This window comes from Phalangium opilio, unplaced genomic scaffold (genome assembly GCF_054372755.1).
Source record: "Phalangium opilio isolate 3A_F unplaced genomic scaffold, DU_Popi_V2 ptg000105l_1, whole genome shotgun sequence".
NCBI classification, from domain to species: domain Eukaryota; kingdom Metazoa; phylum Arthropoda; class Arachnida; order Opiliones; family Phalangiidae; genus Phalangium; species Phalangium opilio.
The window spans coordinates 6,703,211-6,724,847 of record NW_028324207.1 but is presented as its reverse complement, the minus strand read 5'-3'; the positions used below and the strand labels follow the sequence as shown (position 1 = coordinate 6,724,847).

Genomic DNA, 21,637 nt, shown 5'->3' with positions numbered 1-21,637 from the left:
CCGTGGGACGTATGTTTCTCCTTTGAAGATATAAATGAGACTTGGGAGCTTTGGCTTGATTTTTTTTGGGCCTGTGTTCGCGACAATATTCCGACCATCACCCTGCGAGGGAAGACACGCTGTCCTTGGATTACAGGTGAAATTGTACACCAAAGCCACGTTAAGAGCTATCTTTACAAGAAGGCTAAGAAGTCCACCAGAGATGCCGACTGGAATAAGTTTAGACGGTTCAGTAACCTATTACGACGCAACACGAGAATGGCATATGATACGTATGTCAATAATCTTCACGGGCCCCTTGTTTCCTTCCCGAAGAGAGTTTCGTTCGAGCGAAATCACGGCTACCTCCGCCCTCTTCCTTCGATGCGCTTGGTGGTCCGGTATCAGACTCTGCTTCCATCGCCGACCTATTCAGCGACTTCTTCTACGACAGCTTCAGTATTCCGGATCCTGCTCTGACCCACCCATTACATCCACCGTCTGGCCCAGAATTTTCACTTGAAACAATAGATCAGTCAGACGTTCTTCGTGCAATCAACAGCCTGAAGATTGGTTCCGCATGTGGCCCAGATGGAGTGACTCCAAGGCTACTCAAGCTCAAGTCCAAGGCTATCGTTCACCCATTAGTTCTCCTCTTCAACCGATCTTTGGCCTTATCTAGACTGCCCGATGGTTGGAAGCTGGCCAATGTTGTTCCAGTTTTTAAGGGAACTGGCAGTAGAACCAATGTGAAAAATTATACACCAATTTCACTTACCAGTGTTGTCGGGAAACTGATGGAACGGATATTATCCGAAAAACTTAGTCGGTTCTGCGAAGACACTTCTGTATTCCCCCGTCTCAATTTGGGTTTCGACGCCAACGATCTTGCACTACCCAGATGTTGCAATCGTATCATGAGTGGGCTTCACTTTTGTTTGAAAGATCACCACCGGATAATTGAATGTATTTATGTTTTCATCGCAATATGTACAATTATTCTTTCATTTTCAACTTGGCATTCATTTTAAGCTCGCAATTCAATGCAAAAGCTAAAACGCAACGTGGTCTAAAAGAGAAGTATAAAAAATCGAGTCCATAATTTGCTATTTATCCTATATACGGAATTTATAAAAATCTTTATGAAGTTTAACATCGCGAGGTCATTATTTTTATGTGAGTTAGACTCTAAGGTTTCCCGACCAAGCGGGACCACATTGGTCACAATCTAACTGCATAGCACTTGCAAAGGCTGGAAAGGTACAGTATCTCAGTTCTCGTCGACTGAAGTTAAGTGGATCGATTCTAAGGGATACAAGGACTATTTCAAACCCAAAAGAGTCGGAAATTAGAAATAAATAAAGTTATTTCAATTTGAAATTTGATTGCATACTTCTGTTTGTATATTTTGTTATGATTCTAAAATATACAAAAAAACGGGAAAAAATGTGTTGCTTCGAAACAAAACAGGTAAACTTTTAATAAAGAACGATTATAAGTTCAAATTCTTGTTATCTGTGCGTAACAACACATAGATAAGAAGAAGACCTATTCTGAATGTATGATAAATGTCAGACCTACGGCACTGCTTATAAAGCTGATAATGAGAATGAGGAATCTTATTTTACGAGTATTATTGTGAAATTTTATTAGAAATAAGTGTTCGTGTAATCTAATCCACCCTGAAAATGCTTAAAGCTAATGTTGTGTTTTCACGTCTTAGCAATTTGACAAAACTAAGTTTTTACGAGAACAGATTCTAAATGTTTTCATACATACACTCTGAATTTTTCAAATTACCTTATTTACACCCGTTCGTTTTAAAAATTTCGATTCATAACAAACGTTTTAACTACGCAATTCCAAAAGAAAAAAATTCTCGTATCAATTGAACTTGATTCCAAGTTGCAATACCTATATTAATTTAAATTTTTTCTCGCTTTATGTGTTTCAAAAAGAGTCCTTGTTGCGCTGAGGATTGTGTATAAATGCAGTTTTAAGATCTGCGAAGCAAAACTCGTTCTTGTACCACATTTGCTCTATATATGTAACAAATTCTAATCTCACCAGTGGGCCAATGATCGGTCGAAATACTAATTCAAATAATTTAATTTGTATTTTACCCTAAATGCTCTTTCCAAAACTAAGAAAGTAAATTAGTCTATATACCTATATACTGAAGGAAAGGACACAGTTATGACGTCACCCTGTGGCTTCTGTTTCAGCATTGATCGCCTAGTAACAGGTAACAATTCTATTATTAGTCCAACACGGGTGGGACAAACACAAGTCGCAAGCTACAGACTTTTAACCAGAGTTAAGTCCCAGTTTTGACGGCAAACTATTTTAATTAATTAAGTTACTTAACTTTAATTTTACCTTTTTAAGTAAAACTACTAAAACCAAATGATTGCCGTAATTAAAATTTACAAAACTTTTAATATTCAATATGACAATTTTAGTTTACATTTTAATTTATAATAAGTAAACTTAATGGGTTTAATAAACAAATTATTACTGTAATTAAACGCTACTATCCCTTTAAATCTCTACGCGATATATTTATTATAATTTTTAGTTTCGAATTAATAAAATAAAACAGTTTATCTAAGCAAAAAAACGGATTTGTTTATACAAAAATATAAAACAAAAACTATAGCAGTTGTCTTTGATATATATTTTTAAAAAACCACCCAACAATTTTTTATAGCTTCGAAACCGCTATACAAACTAAAGGCTGTGATAAAATTAGAACTCTGAGATTGTAGCTGGCTTTTCAAACTGTCTCGGCCTTGAATATGAATTGGCTTGTTTAAAGTTACGCAATCAACGGCAGAGAAGAGAATATACATACAAATACGTGTAACGTCGCGCTATCGAACGATATAGAAACGGGGATTTTTCCTTCTACTCGGCATTCCCAAAAACCAAAGTAAAACTTTACAGATTGTATAAAAGGAACGTACACAGTAAATTGGAGCTAGATCTGACCACAAAAAGGTTCTTGGATGTGAAATGAATAGCTGTGAAACCATCTAAAATTAAATGTAAGTAAATGTAATTCTTATTTTTAGCTAGTTTTCTAAACACTTAATATGTCGTAGGGGTGTGCAAAAAGGTGTTTTTGATTTCGATTGTAATGAAATGAAATGAAATTGAAGTTTATTGTGTATTAAAAAGTTGCAAAACAACTCGCGAGACTATGCAATTGGAGCACACATAAAATACAATGGACATTAACAATAACATATAAATGATAAAGTAATTGGGATAAATTAAAATAATAGAAGTATTCAAATCATTGAATGTTTTTCAGTAATACTTATTAAACAATTAGTAACATCTAGAAGATAATGTCCGATTAGTTTTTGTACACAAGGTAAATTGTCTGAAAATAGATAAAAAATATTAGCAAAGGAATTGCAAGTAGATTGCATTCTAATTAAAGGATTAATTGACAAATTATGATTGTAAAAATTTTGGGAACTGAAAAATTAAGAACATTTAATAGAGTCGAGAGTTGGATAATATTGTGAACTAATTTGTGAATAAAATTTATATGATTTATAATGATAATAATGAATAAATAGTAATGCCGCATTTGAAAACTGATTCGAATAATCTAAATCTTGATTTTTTTTCAAACAGTCCAAAAATTTCAAGATTTTAAGAAACATTTTCATTATTGCCTACTATTTGTTAAGTAACCGATGATTAGTTTTATATTTGAGGTGGATAATAAAGAGAAACTATTAGTTGGAAAATTTGATAAAATTTTCGTACATTTTATGTGATCAGTAATCGAAATTACTTCGATCAATTTAACGTTTTTTAATCGTTAAAAGTTAGAAATAAAAGCTGGTTTATCAAATATGAATTTCAACCGTCGTTTCGATTAATCTATCCGAAACGCGAGTACATAATTAGAGATCGAATATTCGCACACCCCTAACCCTAACTTATACAAATACCGTGTTGGAACTCGAAAAGACTGACGATTAAGCAAAACTAAGACCCTTGTCTCGCCGATGAGATAAGAAAGTTGATCTAATCTATTCTCTCGGTGGTGGTGTTATTGTATAAGTAGACAGTTAAGGTGTATTGCTGCGTTAATTCTGTATTTGCTGGGTTATCTATGCTTAAAAGGTACATGTTTTTGAATTAAATCTAATATGCCTGGTATACTGGCTGAATAATAAGTTTATATCCAAAGATATTTATTTTATTTGAAATTTGGATTTGATGCCGAAAGCGGGAAGCCTATTTTGATTACTGGTTAAAAGAATTTTCCTCTCGTTTCAATCAAAACTTCGTGAGGTTAACGGTAACAGTTAGTATTGAGCGCTATAGGTTAGCTGTGGCAGACGGGGTTAGGCACCTAACTGTAAACAAACAGAAAGAAAAACACAGATTAGATTAAAGGTAGCGCTATTTCAACATTCTTAACAGTAATATAAAACATTTCCATTGAAACTTTCATTCCAAAAATATACTAGGTCTAGGTTCTAACAATTCATTTAATTTAAAATTATGAAATTAAACATTGGAAAAAGGTACAATGAAGTGATTGTGTTCAAGGTATTGTTGATACTATACTTTACACCCACATGTCCATAGTTTCGACCAAACACTTTCTTGAAGAGACAGTGGTTTAAATTAGTAAATTAAAATTAGAAAGCTTCTAAATTTAAAAGTTCGCTTTCGGATGTCAAAGTTTTGCTGGAAGTTGACGGAATCAAACCATGTATTGGTAATGGCCATCGTGCAACGTTATAAATAAAACCATACCTATAGTCCATGAGCCAGAAAATAAAATATTGGCTGCCGGTAACCTCCGTGGTGGCAAAATTTTGACTGTGCCACTTGATACGTTATGACCCCAGTATAAGATTAAGTCATGATAACCCGCTGGATAAGGGTGCTTTTGTGAGCTACAGAGGTTAAAAGGTCAAATTTGCAATTTTTCATTTCCTTGTAACTTTTTTGTTTTAATTCCGATTTTAAAGCGGATATATTCATTGTTCTCAGAATTTTATGGGCTTTCCTATGCATATTCAAATCTATGTCGATTACCAGTTGGTCGCTAGGTGGTGCTGATAACCTGATGTTAATAAATCCTGAACCCCTAGCCCAAAAATAGTCATAAAAATATACATTTTAATGATTTTGGCCCGGGGAATTCGAATATGCAAGTCCTAAATAGGTTATACTTTCACACGGCAAGGAATCCATCAAAATAAAATATCATCTTTCCTTTTGACTAAACAAAAATTTATTAATGATAAAACAAAATAACACGCTATCAATTTCAATGTCTTCGACATAATTTATTTATTGCTTAGTTCACTCATCCTCATAGTCAGACTCATTTGTAGTTAACTGGCAGTCATCGATTTCTTTGGCTGGTTTCTGGTTACTACATTTTGTGAATTTGCACAGCTCCGTGCATTTGAGCCCATTGTCGATGCAAGTGCAATTGCCTTATTTGCAAATTCTGGTGCAATTGCACTTCATAAATTCAATTACAGATGAGGGAGCTGGAAACCCAGTCATCCACTCAATTTCTAAATTTCCAAGGCTATCCATTTTCCAGCCGTGTTCAGTTGGATCGGGAATACTGTAATTTTGCTTTAAGCACCTTCTCCATATGCCACATTGGTAGTTGGCACGTTTAGAGTGTTGTTGTAAGCAATCCTTGCATGGAGGCAACTGCGCAGATGAGGGCTGACCTCTTTTTAAGCAAAATAACAAATATCGACATTCATTGATATCACAGACTTTTTCATTGGAAGCGTACATGCGGCATGTAAATTCTTCGAGTTGTTTCAGCAAATCTTCTGTCATTTCCCACGATTTTCCCAGTCTTGAGAAGGTAGCTTGGAACCTTTTTTCTTTCTTAATAATTTCTAATGCTCTTAGTTTTCCTTTCCCAGCGAAAGCACTTACTGTGTCGCAGCCGGTGAACGCATGAAGGCCGACAAGGGCTTCACAAACATCTGACCCGAGAGCACTGTACAACTTGGAAATATCACGAATGTTTCGACGACATTTGCTGCCCACCTTTTGGTACATTTGATTAGAAATTTGACTGCAAATGGATAGGCTCAATATTAGCATGTCAGTATCTTCCGCAGATAAGACAATAGCCTTGTATCCCTCTTTTGATGCATGATTAGCGTGAAGAAAAATTCTGGTATCGGCTTCCTCGTGAGTCGATTTTAAATCGACCTCAGTCCAGCATTCTTCTGTAAGACGAAAGCACTGATCTCCATTTGTAATGAAAAGTGTTTTCTTCATTAGTCGTTCCCTAATTTCAGGTTTCTTCCACTCTTCTACAAGAAAGGTAATAAGGCTAGGCTTGTTGTGTGAAACTCTTAAAAACTTTCTCCATTGTTTAACTTTGTGAGATGGAGCAATATTCATGAACGTTGGTCCACAATCGGAACCCCGTAAGCGTCTCTCTTGTGTTTTGATAGACATTTCTTTATAAACATCGAAGACAACATCTATTCGATTGTTGTCTCTACCTTCTTTGAGAACCACCGCTAAGGCATAGTTGGATATTTCACCAAATGTCTGTTCATCACCCTTAATCTTTTGAATTAAATTCATTCCATCGATAATAAGGGCACTTGGAGATGGAATTTGGTCGACGGAACAGGCACTCTTTTCAATACCATGTGCCAAAGTCGATTTGTTCGTTTTTCGCAAAGAACCGTCTGATGTAGCTAACGCCCATGGAATTGGACTTAGGGGATGTGCAAGAACATCTTTCGTATCGAGACTTCGGCTTTGTGCAATTAAAATCATGTGGGCGAATAGATTTCGGTCAGCTTTTAAGACCACCTCGGTATTTAGATTTTTTAAGTGTTCTTGACTTTCTTGTGATATCCGTGAATGTCTTCAGTTTCTTTTTATGGATGGTGCTGTGAAACTTTTCTGTGGGAGTTTCACTTTCTAGCCTATTTTGGCAGAACAATTTATACGCCGTTTCCCCAATTGCATGCGCGTTCAGAAGATTTTCGGTTACTTCTGGTGGGGCTAGCATCGATGTGGATAGACTAATTAGTTCCGTATTTGGAGAGCTCATTGGATTAATCCAATCATTCAGAAGATCCATTAAAACTTTGACGGCCTTTTGATCTTCGCCAATTCTGCTTTTTTGTAAATCTTTGTGCGAGAATTTAGTGCCGGAAAAGTAGGTAAGATCGCGCAACTGTTTAACACAAAGACTTCTGTATTCCCCTGTTAGATAGTATCTGTTTAGAGCTCCTGTCTTAAGGCTGAATCCCTTGGTTCCACCAGCTGTCTGAGTGTCCCTGTTTATAGTTACTTCTATGGTTTGATCTGCTGGTATTTTACCGAATGGGTTCGAATCTCCAACCTGAACAGAAAATCCACCATTCTTGAAATTTTCGAATACATCGGGATGCGTTTCTTCGAGATGAGTCATTTTGTTTAAATATACGGGTAAGTATCGCGAGTAGTTAACCATATCATAAGCAAAGACCCATGGAATCATAGCTCGAATGGCTCGCAAATGCAGGCTCCAATTTCCTTCTCTCGAAGCTCTCAAGAGGTCCTAGACAATTTGAACCATATCAACATATGACATCCAAAATGCTGCTAAATGACCTTTGCTTCCATTGCGCATGAGATCAAGGTATTCTTCAAAAAGATGCAGAAGTTTTTGGCATGATTCTTTACTAAATAGATCTTGTAGAGTTTGCTGTTTCAGGTCGTGGCAAATGCTGTCGAAACTGGCTTTTAGATATTCTTCGGTCTCAGCTTCTTCTGGATGTTTCTGAAGTAGCCATATACTTAATTCGTCCCACGCGAGTCGAAGAAGAGCTTCAAAAACTAGTTTGTGTAGTCGGATACCTCTGTTGTATTGTCGTCCTTTCAAAACGCTTTCAAAAGTTCCTTCAGCTATAATGCCCGATTCAACGCAAAGCTCTCGTAGCCCTGCATCCTTAAACCTTTTCCCGATTGTTGAAAGGAGGACACCGATAGTTTGGAATTCTCCCATACGTAGAACAATTCTTTTATATTTTGCAGGGCGTTTCCAAGCTATTTCTGTCGCTTTTGCGTATATCGCTTGGTCAAAAACGCAAACTACATTTTCAATTTCGAGTTGAGACATTATTTGTAAAGATTTCGTTGACGGTGTTCAGGCTGGTCGCCGGTGCGTTGATAGTCGGAAGATATCCAATTGAATCTTTAACAACGTCGAGATCGCTTCTCATCAAAATATTAAAGCCCGTCCAGCTCGGAGTTAAGGAACTATAAATACGGCTCATTATCCAGAAATGATTTTTGAGATTAGAATTTCCGATGTATTCGTCACCTGGAACTGTAATTGGCCTAATAGGTGGTGGCCCTGATCTCTCCCCGGAAAAATAGTCAGGCAATGGAAGTGTCTTGGCTGTTATGTTTCTTTGCTTGGTCTTCTGAAAACCCGTAAATGACGAGTCTTGTTTGGGACCAATCATTGGTGCTTGAATTGCAATACCATTGACCCGATGGGAGGTTCCAGCCCCTGTTATTGTTTCTTCAAGACGATCGATGTTATCCCAAACTAGGGTTGTAAAAGTCAAAGGGTAAATGTTTGAAGGTAGAACAGTATCCTGATCTTCAGTTGATTGAAATTTTTGAAGGCATAAGGCTGTTTCGATTTCTTCGTAAACGGTATAAGAGACGCAGTGACCAAGTCGGTTTAGGATGCGAATGAGTTCAACATTGCCAGTTAGAGACTTTATAACAAATGGAAGTAAAACATGCCTAGGAGCGCGTTTTTGTCCACTAGAAACTCCATAGATTAGATCTTGAGCAATTGAGTTTATAACACTTTGAGATCTTTGAGATATTGATCCATTTTCTTTCCCAGTAATTACAAGGCGAAGAAACTACTTTACTGAGTCCGGAATGTACTAGTGGTTCACGAGTTTTAACACCCTTTACGCACTTGTTGGCTTTTTGACAAAATATACATACTAAAGAAGTTGTTGGTGCCTGGCGAAAAGATCTTCTGATCGGCGCTGGAGATCCTTCTTGAGTTGAATCACCCTCGGAATGTTTCCTTTCAATAGACAGAAGTGTTTTGTTCATTGTGAATATGGAACGACATTTTCTATGGTATCTAATATCAGGTATTTCTCCCTCCAACAGGCTATTTGATAGTTCCAAGATTGCTTCGGATTTACTCCCATTTAACCCAAACCGTTTCTCCCAATTCCCATATCTCCCAATCCCATTTGACCCAACACTATGTCTTTTCCCCCAATTTCTTTTCTCCCAATTCAGCATAAAACATATGTTAATAAATTCAAAGAGAATTTTTTTGTTTTATTAACAATGATATGTTTTACATATTCAGTTTAGTTTGAATTTCCATTTTATGATTCCTAGATATTCAAATGGAGTTTTTCTCCCCGCATCCAGTTCCCTTTTTAGTTGTTTTATTCTTTCCTCCTGAACCTTGTATTTTCTGTTTGGTGGTCCAACGAACAGGTTGCCCCCTATTTCACCCAATTTAAAACACCCAATTCCCATTTACCCAAACATCATTCAACAAAATTCCCAGTTCTCCTATTCCAATTAACCCAATATTGCATACCCAAAAAGACTCAAATAGAGTAGAATTTGATGGTTTTATTTATTTATTTTTTCATTTCATAAGGGATACACTTACTTGAAGTGTATAACCGCTCCAAAGAGGAAGAGACGTCCTCCTAACCAAACCAAACCTAACCTAACATAACATAACAGTAATGTTTTGGAAAAGGCATATTATTTGAGAAGTCAATGAAGCTAAACGTCAATATTTTGGAAAAGGCGTAACATTGTTAAATGATTTATAAAATATTACTAACCTAACTTAACCAAACCAAACTTAACCTAACATAACATAACAGTAATGTTTTGGAAAAGGCATATTATTTGAAAAGTCAATGAAGCTAAACATGAATATTTTGGAAAAGGCGTACCATAGTTAAATGATTTATAAAACACGAACTTTCTCGTGGATCTAGCAGAAAAATATAATACATTTAGAATAACACTTCACATTAATTGGTAGGAAAATTATTTAACCTAACCAGAACCTAACCTGAACCTAACCTAACCTAACCAAACCAAACCTAACCAAACCAAACCTAACCTAACCTAACCTAACCTAACCTAACCTAACCAAACCCTAACCTAACCTAACCTAACCTAACCTAACCTAACCTAACCTGAACATAACCTAACCTGAACCTAACCTAACCTAACCTGAACCTAACCTGAACCTAACCTGAACCTAACCTAAACTAACCTAAACTAACCTAACCTAACCTAACCTAACCTATTCGCATTAAAAATAATCAAAGCCGATTTGAAACCAACCCTTTGCAGCATAAAATATTAGACGAAACCATTCGATTGGGAGAAATGAGAATTGAATAGTTTGATAGTTTGGGATAAAAATTCCGATTGGGAAATATAAGATTGGGAGAACTGGGAATCAGAAAGTTTGGGATAAAAATGTATTTTGGGAAACACAGAATTGGGAGAAATGGGACCATACCTTGCTTCGTGTCGTCTAATCTTAGCAGCTCCTAGTAACGATTCCCATGAATCTAAATATTTTATTTTAACAAGATTTTCTTCTGTATCTTCCACCGTCATATGTATAAAGCATTATTTTTTGTTTACAGCGATTCGTCTATTCGCACTACCAAATGTATTAGTCGTCGATGGCTTATCCATTTTTTAGTTACACTAAGCAAGGTAAATATAATATCGATGTGGATTTTAGTATAACGCGAGGCAAATTAAACTGAAATAAACCTTTCCTATCAATTCACTGTTGGAAAAAATGGCTTCCTCGCCTCGTGGCGTAGGTTTTATTAAAACATCTTAGCGCCATCTATTATACAAAACGATTAATCTGTATATTAACTAAATTTTAGGAAAGGATAACCTATTTGGGACTTGCATATTCGAATTCCCCGGGCCAAAATCATTAAAATGTATATTTTTATGACTATTTTTGGGCTAGGGGTTCAGGATTTATTAACATCAGGTTATCAGCACCACCTAGCGACCAACTGGTAATCGACATAGATTTGAATATGCATAGAAAAGCCCATAAAATTCTGAGAACAATGAATATATCCGCGTTAAAATCGGAATTAAAACAAAAAGTTACAAAGCAAATGAAAAATTGCAAATTTGACCTTTTGATCTCTGTAGCTCACAAAAGCACCCTTATCCAGCGGGTTATCATGGCTTAATCTTATACTGGGGTCATAAGGTATCAAGTGGCACAATCAAAATTTTGCCACCACGGAGGTTACCGCAAAATCACCTGGCTCACGGACTATAATGACATCGCCTATCGTCGCCCCTAGCGGGAGAGTCCCGAATCTTTTCGACTGGCTATGGTTTGAGTCGAAAAAAATTCAAAATTGGTCGTTACGTGGCGTTAGAGAGGCGCTGCCCTAAAAGAACCACACGCCGTATCTCCATTTCAGGCCAACCCTTTTTTAATCTTCTTAGTACATACCAAACATACAAGATATTTTTTCGGAACAATCTTAATTAAATCGTTATCATTTGAAGACTTTCAAACTATTATGTGCTAGTATATCTTTCAATTACGCTGAATTTAATTTAGTTTTACCTGTGCCTCGTGAAATCTTAAGGGCAGTCTCCTATTATATTGTAGTACTTACCGATCGGCGGTTCATCCCATAGATGGTTTACATACATGGAGGGTTCATACTATTTACACTTGGAAGCCGGGCTACCTGGAGGACAAAAGCAGACATGTTTTTGCCCTCCAGGTAGCCCCGCCTCTTAGTGTAAATGATATGTATCCTCTGTGTGTGTAAACCTTCTATATACTACAAATAATGTGTTTCTGATATTGCAGAGTTATGGGGAATACGGACTCCATTCCGATAGTTTCTCAAGCGAAATCAACAGTTCAGTTAGTCTGTGGTGATACCGACGGAGCTGCGAGAACGCAAGAGAACTTCTTCAGAGAATGTCCCGGTGTTTCTCAAGTTGGTTTGCAATTGAAATGTAATGCGTTAGCTTTGATCTAATTGGGTGGTTTTTATTCGAAGGTGACATCAGTAGTTCAAGTGTTGGCTGGTGACACTGATGGAGCCATTGAGACGCAAAAGAGATGCGGTAAAGGTTTAATGAAGGCGGCTGACGGCATACCCATTGTCGGCCATGCTAAAGGCGTTATACATTACGCTTGCGGAGATACCGAAGGAGGAAATCAAGCTATGAAGAGTGCCACAAGAACTACGGGCGTACTTGCCGGTAGGATGTTCTTAGTATGTTTACGCTATCATCTATGAGCAAGTTATAAAATGCGATTGAATAACCAAGGTGTTACTGAGATGGTACTTCTTTGCTCAGACCTAAGACCATTAAACACAAATGGAATGGAGTGATAAGCTGGAACTCCAGTGTTTCCAATGGCATCGCCTTTTGTTGCCCCTAGCGGGAGAGTCCAGAATCTTTTCGACTCGGAGATCATGTTATGGCTATGGTTTGAGTCGAAAAAGTTTCAATACTGCCCGCGACATGGCGCTGCCCTAAAAGAACCACGCGTCGTATCTCCATTCCACTCCATGTGTGTTTAATGCTCTTAGCTCAAATAATGCGTTGTTTCCACACAGTGGTTCAGTTATATCGGGAAAAGTTGCGACTAAAATCTCAATTTTATGAATGAGATTCGATTTGATATTTTCTGTTGGTTTTACACAGGGAAAATGTCTAGTAGTTTAGTAATTAAATGAATAGTCGCATTACCTTAATAATGATATTAGGCCTAATGAAATGAGTTCTCTGCCATCGAATATTGCAACACAGTTTAACGTAGCTAATTAAACAGTAGGTTACGAACACGTTCTTTGAAAACTCGTTGACATATGTCCTTTTTATTTTCATTTCTTTTTTCTATTAACGGTATTGAGACAATCTTTTAATTTCTCTACGTGTGCATTTAAATCTTTTAGCAAAATTCACTGTGTAGCACGCTGAAAGAAGTTTCTACCCCGTACATTCATTTCTGCAGGGAGAATAAACGGGAATCTCGGTTAACTTGCACAAAAACTGATATTTTATTGTTCCCTGGTTACCTTGGATACCGTTACCCCTTCAACCACTTGTGTGTAATTTCGTTATTCTCTGGCTTTTGTAAGAGCATTCACGATTCACGTGACGCCTTTCCTTTCGACACAGTGTGGCGAAGTATGCCCATAACAAAACAAACTGTGTTTTTATACTTTTAAAATACTCGCAAATTTCTTAACGTTATTAATGTTCATCTAGTTTAAGCTCAAATTTTCATCAAGTTGAACGCACTGAAAATCACATATCATAGTTTGTGAGATGACATGCTGTTTCATTAGATGAAATACTGGTTCGCTAAGATAGTATCATTGATTGTGAATTTGTGATGTTTTAATCATAGGCGGTGCTGGTGGGTTTTTGCTTGGCGGTCCGGCTGGTGCTATTGGAGGAGGAATTTACGGCGGAACTGTTATGGATGTTGGGACGACCCTTATCACCAACGAATCAACTGGATATGTCGCTGCTCTTGAGAATGCTGTGAAGAATCCGAATCCCGGAGACATATTTGATCTCGCTTTAATGCCCGTTTCTGATGGTTTGGCCGGGTACGGCGCTGGAAAAATGGTTCAGAAAAGTTTGGCCAGCTGTAAGTACTGAGAACATCTTTTTAACTCAGTATCTAAAGGCTCTTTCAGACGTCCAACTTTTTGACTCGGCTTCATGGGTCAACTCGAGTTGCCTCAACTAGTTGGATCGAGTGAATAGACTCTGGATGAGTTGAGTCACCAAAATAGTTGGCAAGGAAAAATTGGATCAGTGGTCCAATTTTTGCTGTCTCAACCTTTTAATTTCATTTTTCCAACCAATCAAAATGAATTTTAAAAAAAAGCCTTTATCGCGGGTTATTTCGTAAATGCCAAGGTAGGTGTCGCTTAAAAATTTCCATTTGGCGGTAAAAGTTTAGTCTGTGAAAATAGAAGGATTTACTTCACTTTTCCCTTCAAAAGTTTTTCCAAGTTGGTACAACTTTTTGACCCATCGAGCTGAGTCAAAAAGTTGGATCGTCTAAAAGAGCCTTAACTTAACTATCTGAAATTACTCTTCAATATGGGGGAAAACTGCTTGGGTCTACTGTAGAACAATATAATTATACGTCTCACCTGCTATTTTTACTAGCCGCTCAAGCTGTGGATATAAAAGCCGGAAAAGCATTGGAAGCGAAAGGAATGGCTCTTTACGAACAAATGGAGGCGAAGCTGGAAGCAAATCCAAATATGCCTAATGGAGAATACATCAACGGAATGCGAAAATCACAAAATATGGTGAACATGGGAAGAGCTATGCAAGGTAGGCATTTTTTGTTGTACAGACACCTGAGTGGAAAATTTTCAAATGCGATAATTTAAAATTTATTTAAACTAATAATTTATGCCCGAAACATCTCTTTCTTTCAGGTGAGACGATGAGTTATCCCACTGACGCTATGAAGCCGAAACCAGGGTCTGGAGCAACGGCTACTGCTTTTGTACCTAATTCCAAAACAAAAGGTAAATATATATTCGGTTTTAATGACCGGGTAAATAAATATAAATATCAACAAAAACTAAACTATGCATATATAACAGAAACATCAGTGTGTATCGTTTTGGAATATCAGCAATTCAAAAGCTAAGCCCAATACGTTTCTGATCGTGTTAAAACCTGGGGAAAAACCTTAAGCGTAGATTTTTGAACAGTACAAAATCCTTATTTTAATTTCAAAACTTCTCTGAAGGTTGGAACTATCAGGGAGGAAAGGGAGAAGCCGCCTAATGCTAACAGAACTCGTATCTAGCGGGTAGGGGTTGAAAACGGGGGTATGAAATACTATGTTCTCTCTCTCTCTACCTTGGGTCATTCGGTGGATCATTGAGCATGCGCGAATAGTCGCTACATGAGATAAAAACTTTGGATTTTGCGCAGTAGCGCTCGCGGTGGCCCGGGCGATACTACCCCCGTTGGCTGGGAAATTTACTTCCCCCACCCAAAAGAGAGACACCTCGCGCTATTCACGCGGCATCTCCCTTTCTCTCCCTGGAACTATATTAAATTAATAAAAACTGTCATTGTAGACAAAGACTGGAAAGTGTAAAAGATAAGGTTTGAAAATGAACTGCCTGAAGTAACAGATATTAAAATTTTCACTTTTGAAGACATCATTATAAAACATCAATTATTTTAAAAAATTCTTATCTTACTTTTTTTCACCAAAATTACTTCGGGAAAGTATTTTAAAAAGGAACATGCGCGTTATTTTGAAAATACTACGGCTTTACATTTTATTTTTTATCAAAATTAGGTAGAAAATTCGACCCTATAACGAGAGAAAATCGTTGAGAGCTTATAAAATATAAACCGTATTAAAACTTTACAAAACGTATTCTTAAATTGTAAAGCTTTCAAAGTATTAAATATTAACGTGCTGTGTTGCTCTCAAAGATCACGATCAATCTACAGATCTTTTCGACACTAATAACTAAATCACAAAGAAAAGGCCTATATTATTTTCCGCTTCGCAATATTTTCAATTTCAAAATATAAAAATTTAAACTCTTCAAGAGAAATCTTTTCAGATATCCAAGCATTTGAATCTCCTAGAATCAAATGTTAGTTGAAAGTAAAACCAGTACCAAGATAGTATCCCTTAAACCCTTCTAGGTGACAACTACTATTGAGGACAAAATACTTGGGTAAATATTGCTGAAAAATATTTTGCGAAAATGAAATTTTGGTGAAAAAAAGTAAGATAAGAATTTTTTAAAATAATTGATGTTTTATAATGATGTCTTCAAAAGTGAAAATTTTAATATCTGTTACTTCAGGCAGTTCATTTTCAAACCTTATCTTTTACACTTTCCAGTCTTTGTCTACAATGACAGTTTTTATTAATATCTGTCACTTCAGTCTTCATATTAATTAAAATTGTTTAGAAAATATGGGAGAAAAAGTCTTAGGGCGTTGCGCGTTCATCGGTAATCTAGCTTAATTACCAGTCGTCGGTAATGCGACTAAATCACCGGTCGGCGGTAATCTAGCTTATTAATCACCGGTCGTCGGTAATCTAGCTTATTAATCACCGGTCGTCGGTAATCTAGCTTATTAATCACCGGTCGTCGGTAATCTAGCTTAATCACCGGTCGTCGGTAATCTAGCTTAATCACCGGTCGTCGGTAATCTAGCTTAATCACCGGTCGTCGGTAATCTAGCTTAATCACCGGTCGTCGGTAATCTAGCTTAATCACCGGTCGTCGGTAATCTAGCTTAATTACCGGTCGTCGGTAATCTAGCTTAATTACCGGTCGTCGGTAATCTAGCTTAATTACCGGTCGTCGGTAATCTAGCTTAATTACCGGTCGTCGGTAATCTAGCTTAATTACCGGTCGTCGGTAATCTAGCTTAATTACCGGTCGTCGGTAATCTAGCTTAATTACCGGTCGTCGGTAATCTAGCTTAATTACGGGTCGTCGGTAATCTACCTTAATTACCGGTCGTCGGTAATCTAGCTTAATTACCGGTCGTCGGTAATCTAGCTTAATTACCGGTCGTCGGTAATCTAGCTTAATTATCGGTCGTCGGTAATCTAGCTTAATTACCGGTCGTCGGTAATCTAGCTTAATTACGGGTCGTCGGTAATCTAGCTTAATTACCGGTCGTCGGTAATCTAGCTTAATTACCGGTCGTCGGTAATCTAGCTTAATTACGGGTCGTCGGTAATCTAGCTTAATTACCGGTCGTCGGTAATCTAGCTTAATTACCGGTCGTCGGTAATCTAGCTTAATTACCGGTCGTCGGTAATCTAGCTTAATTACCGGTCGTCGGTAATCTAGCTTAATTACCGGTCGTCGGTAATCTAGCTTAATTACCGGTCGTCGGTAATCTAGCTTAATTACCGGTCGTCGGTAATCTAGCTTAATTACCGGTCGTCGGTAATCTAGCTTATTTACCGGTCGTCGGTAATCTAGCTTATTTACCGGTCGTCGGTAACCCTTAATTGGTAATCTAGATCAATTACCCTTTATTGGTAATCTAGATTAATTACCCTTAATTGGTAATCTAGATTAATTACCCTTAATTGGTTATCTAGATTAATTACCCTTAATTGGTAATCTAGATTAATTACCCTTAATTGGTTATCTAGATTAATTACCCTTAATTGGTAATCTAGATTAATTACCCTTAATTCGTAATCTAGATTAATTACCCTTAATTGGTAATCTAGATTAATTACCCTTAATTCGTAATCTAGATTAATTACCCCTTAATTGGTAATCTAGATTAATTACCCCTTAATTGGTAATCTAGATTAATTACCCTTAATTGATAATCTAGATTAATTACCCTTAATTGATAATCTAGATTAATTACCCTTAATTGGTAATCTAAATTAATTACCCTTAATTGGTAATCTAAATTAATTACCCTTAATTGATAATCTAGATTAATTACCCTTAATTGATAATATTAATTACCTTAATTGATAATCTAGATTAATTACCCTTAATTGGTAATCTAGATTAATTACCCTTAATTGGTTATTTAATTAGTAACTCTTAATTCGTTATCTAGTTTAATTACCTCTAATTGATATTTTATTTTAAGAACGTTTAATTGGTAAACTACTTTAATTACTTAAATTCGTAATCTAGTTTATTTATCTTTAATTGGGAGTCTAGTTTAATTATCTCTTATTGATAATCCAGAATAATTAGCAGGGAAAAGTTAAAATGTTTATTAAGCTAGTCTGAATTTGACTATATCCGCGACAATTTAGACCCGTGTGTTTTGAAGGCGTCGCTGTAGCGGCCGCGTCAACGTCACTGCAACAATATTAAAGCCGTCTTATCTCACTATCGATAGGCCATTCCAACCAAAAGGCATTAAGAAGAAACAATCGGATTATTATGAGGCAACTATACGTTAAAAAAGGCCAACATTGGTCTCGCTGATATTTCCTAATAAAACAGTGGATAAATGCTAAAATATCGCAGATTGGGGTAGTTTTTAAAATTTAAGTTAAACATACTTAAAATTAATTTTTCTTAATAACAAGAAAAATGATCCTAGATTATAGTTTAAAGTTTAATTTAAGACCGTTCCCAAAACTAACCAACGTATAGTTTTCCTAAATCACGAATAACCGATTTGTTTTTTTCGAAAAATTTCCCATGTAATTTCTATGGGAAAAATTTCTGTTTTGCATCAAAAGGTGTGATTAATTTTATGGAAATGAAAACCACCCTTAGCAACTTTATTTTTTATAAAATAAACTAATTTATGGATCTCTTTGAAATTTTAACCACATATTAAGGGCCCGAATTGTAGTTCTGTGGAATTTTTTCGAATGAATTAATACAATACAAAAAAAACTACATCTAAACAAAAAACCCTCCTTATACATTAAAAGCAGTATGAAGTCTTATCTAAGAGAGCTACCGCTCTCTCAGAATAGAAACCTCTCTTTGTCCATGCGCAATTGTTCTCCCAGCAAGGTCTACATTGGGCGTTTAGTCGGAGATGATACTTCTCGGTTTTATATAATAGCTAGTATGGTCACTCCCTTTAACGCAGTATTGAGACCCGCGCTAATGAAACGTTGAAATTACCCCATTTTCCTCTTTCTGTTTGAAGTTGCGCGTAATAATGCAGTCTCGTTTCCAGGTGTTAATGTATGCTTTACCTCATAAATATTTTACAATATTAAGGTAAAGAAAGTCAAGAAGAGGAGTATGAAGCAAAGCGTCGCCAGAAACAAAGATATTCTGAAAAAACAGGTACATTATGATTTCGTTTAAAAAATAGCAAAGTAACGTAACATGACACTGTCTGAATTTTGCTTGCCATTATTTCATTCATACCTTGAAGAATATGAACAGCAATCACGGACCTATCCCAGACATCAGTGGAGACAAAAGCAACGATATCGTACCGGTTCCGATGACAGTGACTCGGACGAAGAGGAATGCATCTGTACCCACGTGACCATCCCGGTCCTTTACGTTAATATTCGCAGCATAAATCCCTACAATAAAACCTCCAGCATGAACGAGAAAATCAGGAGGTTAAAGGCTTTGATTAACATTCACCAGCCACGTATTATCGCCTTTGTCGAGTCATGGTTGACTAAAGATCACGGCGATCCAGAAATTCGCGCCTTTCTTGGACTTGGGGCAGAGTATGAATTAATACGTCAAAACCGAAGGGATGGTCTTAATCAAAATAACGCTTACTGTGAATCTGGTGGGGAAAATAATCGCCGAGGTGGAGGAATTCTCGTGGCATGGAGAACAACCGATCCTAAGAGACCGATGACAAAGATTACTATGAAACGAAACACTGCGGAAGATTACGGTGACAATATTGTCAATTTCGATATCACTGCCACTTACAGTTGTAAAAAGTGCTGCAGGAAGGGGGTAGAGTCGTTTATGTTCACCGTAGTGTATCGGCGACCTTCTACCTATCCTGACCAGAGTAAGACAAAATTGGTATTATAAATTAATGAAATGAAGACTAACAGACCCCTTTAGTAGTATCAGCTTCAAATAAGGTTAAGGCGGAATATCAGGTATATAGTTTATAGACGTTAGATAGAGCTTTAAGGTTACCAGTCCATCAGAAAGTCATTTTGTATGAAGCAAAATTCAACATCTTTGGGCTCAATTTTAACGCCGACACTTGAAAAGGATCTATTTATCATTTCCATTGGATGCATACCAACGGCCTCCACTGACCGTGGTATAGTGACGTCGTAACATTTAGCAATTGGGCTTCTTTGCGAGCTCTTCCATTTTGAACATGACTTTACCGGTAAACTAGATTCCTGATTTACCGTTAGAGATCCCAACAGAGGTAAATCGGGCTTTGTTGAATGAAAAACAGTCAAATTTAAAACCAAAAGCGAAGTCCCTTAGTACTTAACTGTTTGGTATGACGCAATTGTTTATTCTGCGGACAATCTGAGTTGCATTCGCACAACGCCGGGAAGGATTAATTAAACATGTACCACAACCATTTACTATAGGGACAAAGCAGTACGGGATTAAATTCTTCATACAAATAGTCAGCCTCCTTCTTAATCAACCAACCATTACCCTTTAGCTACATAAAATCCTACATCATGTAGAATAGTAGGTATTCAAATTCTACGTATCTAAATGCAAAGAATTATTTGCATAATGTAAAATAAGGAAAGTTATTTCGTGTGAAAATAACTCTTTAAAAACCCTTATAATTGAAACCACATTTCCTCAACAATTTTAACATAAAGGCAATGGGAAGTGTCCTATTTATTGTTAGTACGGTTTTAATGGTTTAGGGAATTCCTCAATTTTTAACTCTCAGAAACTACGATTTCCTCATACAATGATTTTTTTAAATTCTTATGATACTGATGGTTATAAAATGTAATTCTTTTTCCAGGCCGTGATGAATACGACATAGTCGACGATGTAGTGGTAAATCGTCTTATTCATATTACTAATCTGTACAAAGAGCCGCTCCTTGAGTACTCCGAAGGTGTCATGGTTGGAGATTTCAATTGGAAGGATGAAAACGTAGTTGGAGAATTCCTCGACCGAACTGAGTCTGAAATAGTTACTATGTCTAGTCCTCAAACTCACGTCGGAGGAAATGCTCTGGATCAGGTAATTTTTTTTTCACGTTATAGAAACAGAAACATCTAATTCCACGGAACTTCCAAGTATTTTTCTTCTTCTGTCCCTTTGAACCATAATCTTAAAAGAATGGGCATGCCATAAGAGCCTGTCGGTATTGTTCAACGGAATCTTGTTCGATAGAAAGTAGCTTTGAGAATGTTATTATAACCTTACCCAAGTAAATGCACCTAGGACAGTGTTATTTTGGTTGAGTTGGAATCGGTCGAATGGTTAACCAAAATTATTTGCACATTACCTAAGTTTTAAACCAATAATTATTAAAATGTTTCCTTTAACTATTTCAAATATGCTAAAATTGCTTAGAAATTGAGTTTTCTCAGAAAGTCTGACAGCTTTCAACACTATTTCCAAACATCGACCAGTTTTTTTTTCGATTCTCATTTGCGAAATATCCATTTCGGAATGCCCTTCGCTAGAACCCTACTTTCTGAATATAATAAATTTTTATAGTTTCCTTATGTAGAACTATTTAATAGTTGTAACCAATTGTAAACTACTCCTCCTTAGGTCATCGCGTCATATGGATTTGTAACCTCGCCCTATGACATCAACACGTCCTTAGTTGAAGTGACAGATAGAGTTAGCGATCATTCGGCTTTAGTCTTCAACCTTAAGTTGGGAAAGGACATACCAGAAAGATCTGAATGTAAAGCCAAAAGATGTTCTCAGTAATCAGTAATGCATCTACTGTGGACCCGGTTGTCATTGAGCGAATTTGTGACGACCAAAACAGCAATACTGTTATTTGTCTAACTGATTAATACTATAAACTCTGTCCAAAGTAAGAATCAAATGTAACCCAGAAAAATTATTTCATATGTTCATGTTTTACAGTTTTGTAAAAAATTATTAAAAAGGAAATATAA

At 36.6% G+C, this 21,637-nt stretch overlaps 1 protein-coding gene across 1 annotated transcript; it reads left to right on the top strand.

Annotated features, from left to right (window-relative positions):
* Positions 1-2,828: 2,828 nt before the first annotated feature.
* LOC149628475 (uncharacterized) lies at positions 2,829-21,637 on the top strand. The gene is made up of 10 exons (XM_089851749.1): positions 2,829-3,026; positions 11,897-12,029; positions 12,093-12,297; positions 13,457-13,702; positions 14,233-14,403; positions 14,511-14,603; positions 18,798-18,866; positions 18,958-19,566; positions 20,515-20,738; positions 21,279-21,637. The coding sequence occupies exons 2-10, from the start codon at positions 11,901-11,903 to the stop codon at positions 21,441-21,443; spliced, it is 1,911 nt and encodes a 636-aa protein (XP_089707875.1). The 5' UTR covers positions 2,829-3,026; positions 11,897-11,900; the 3' UTR covers positions 21,444-21,637.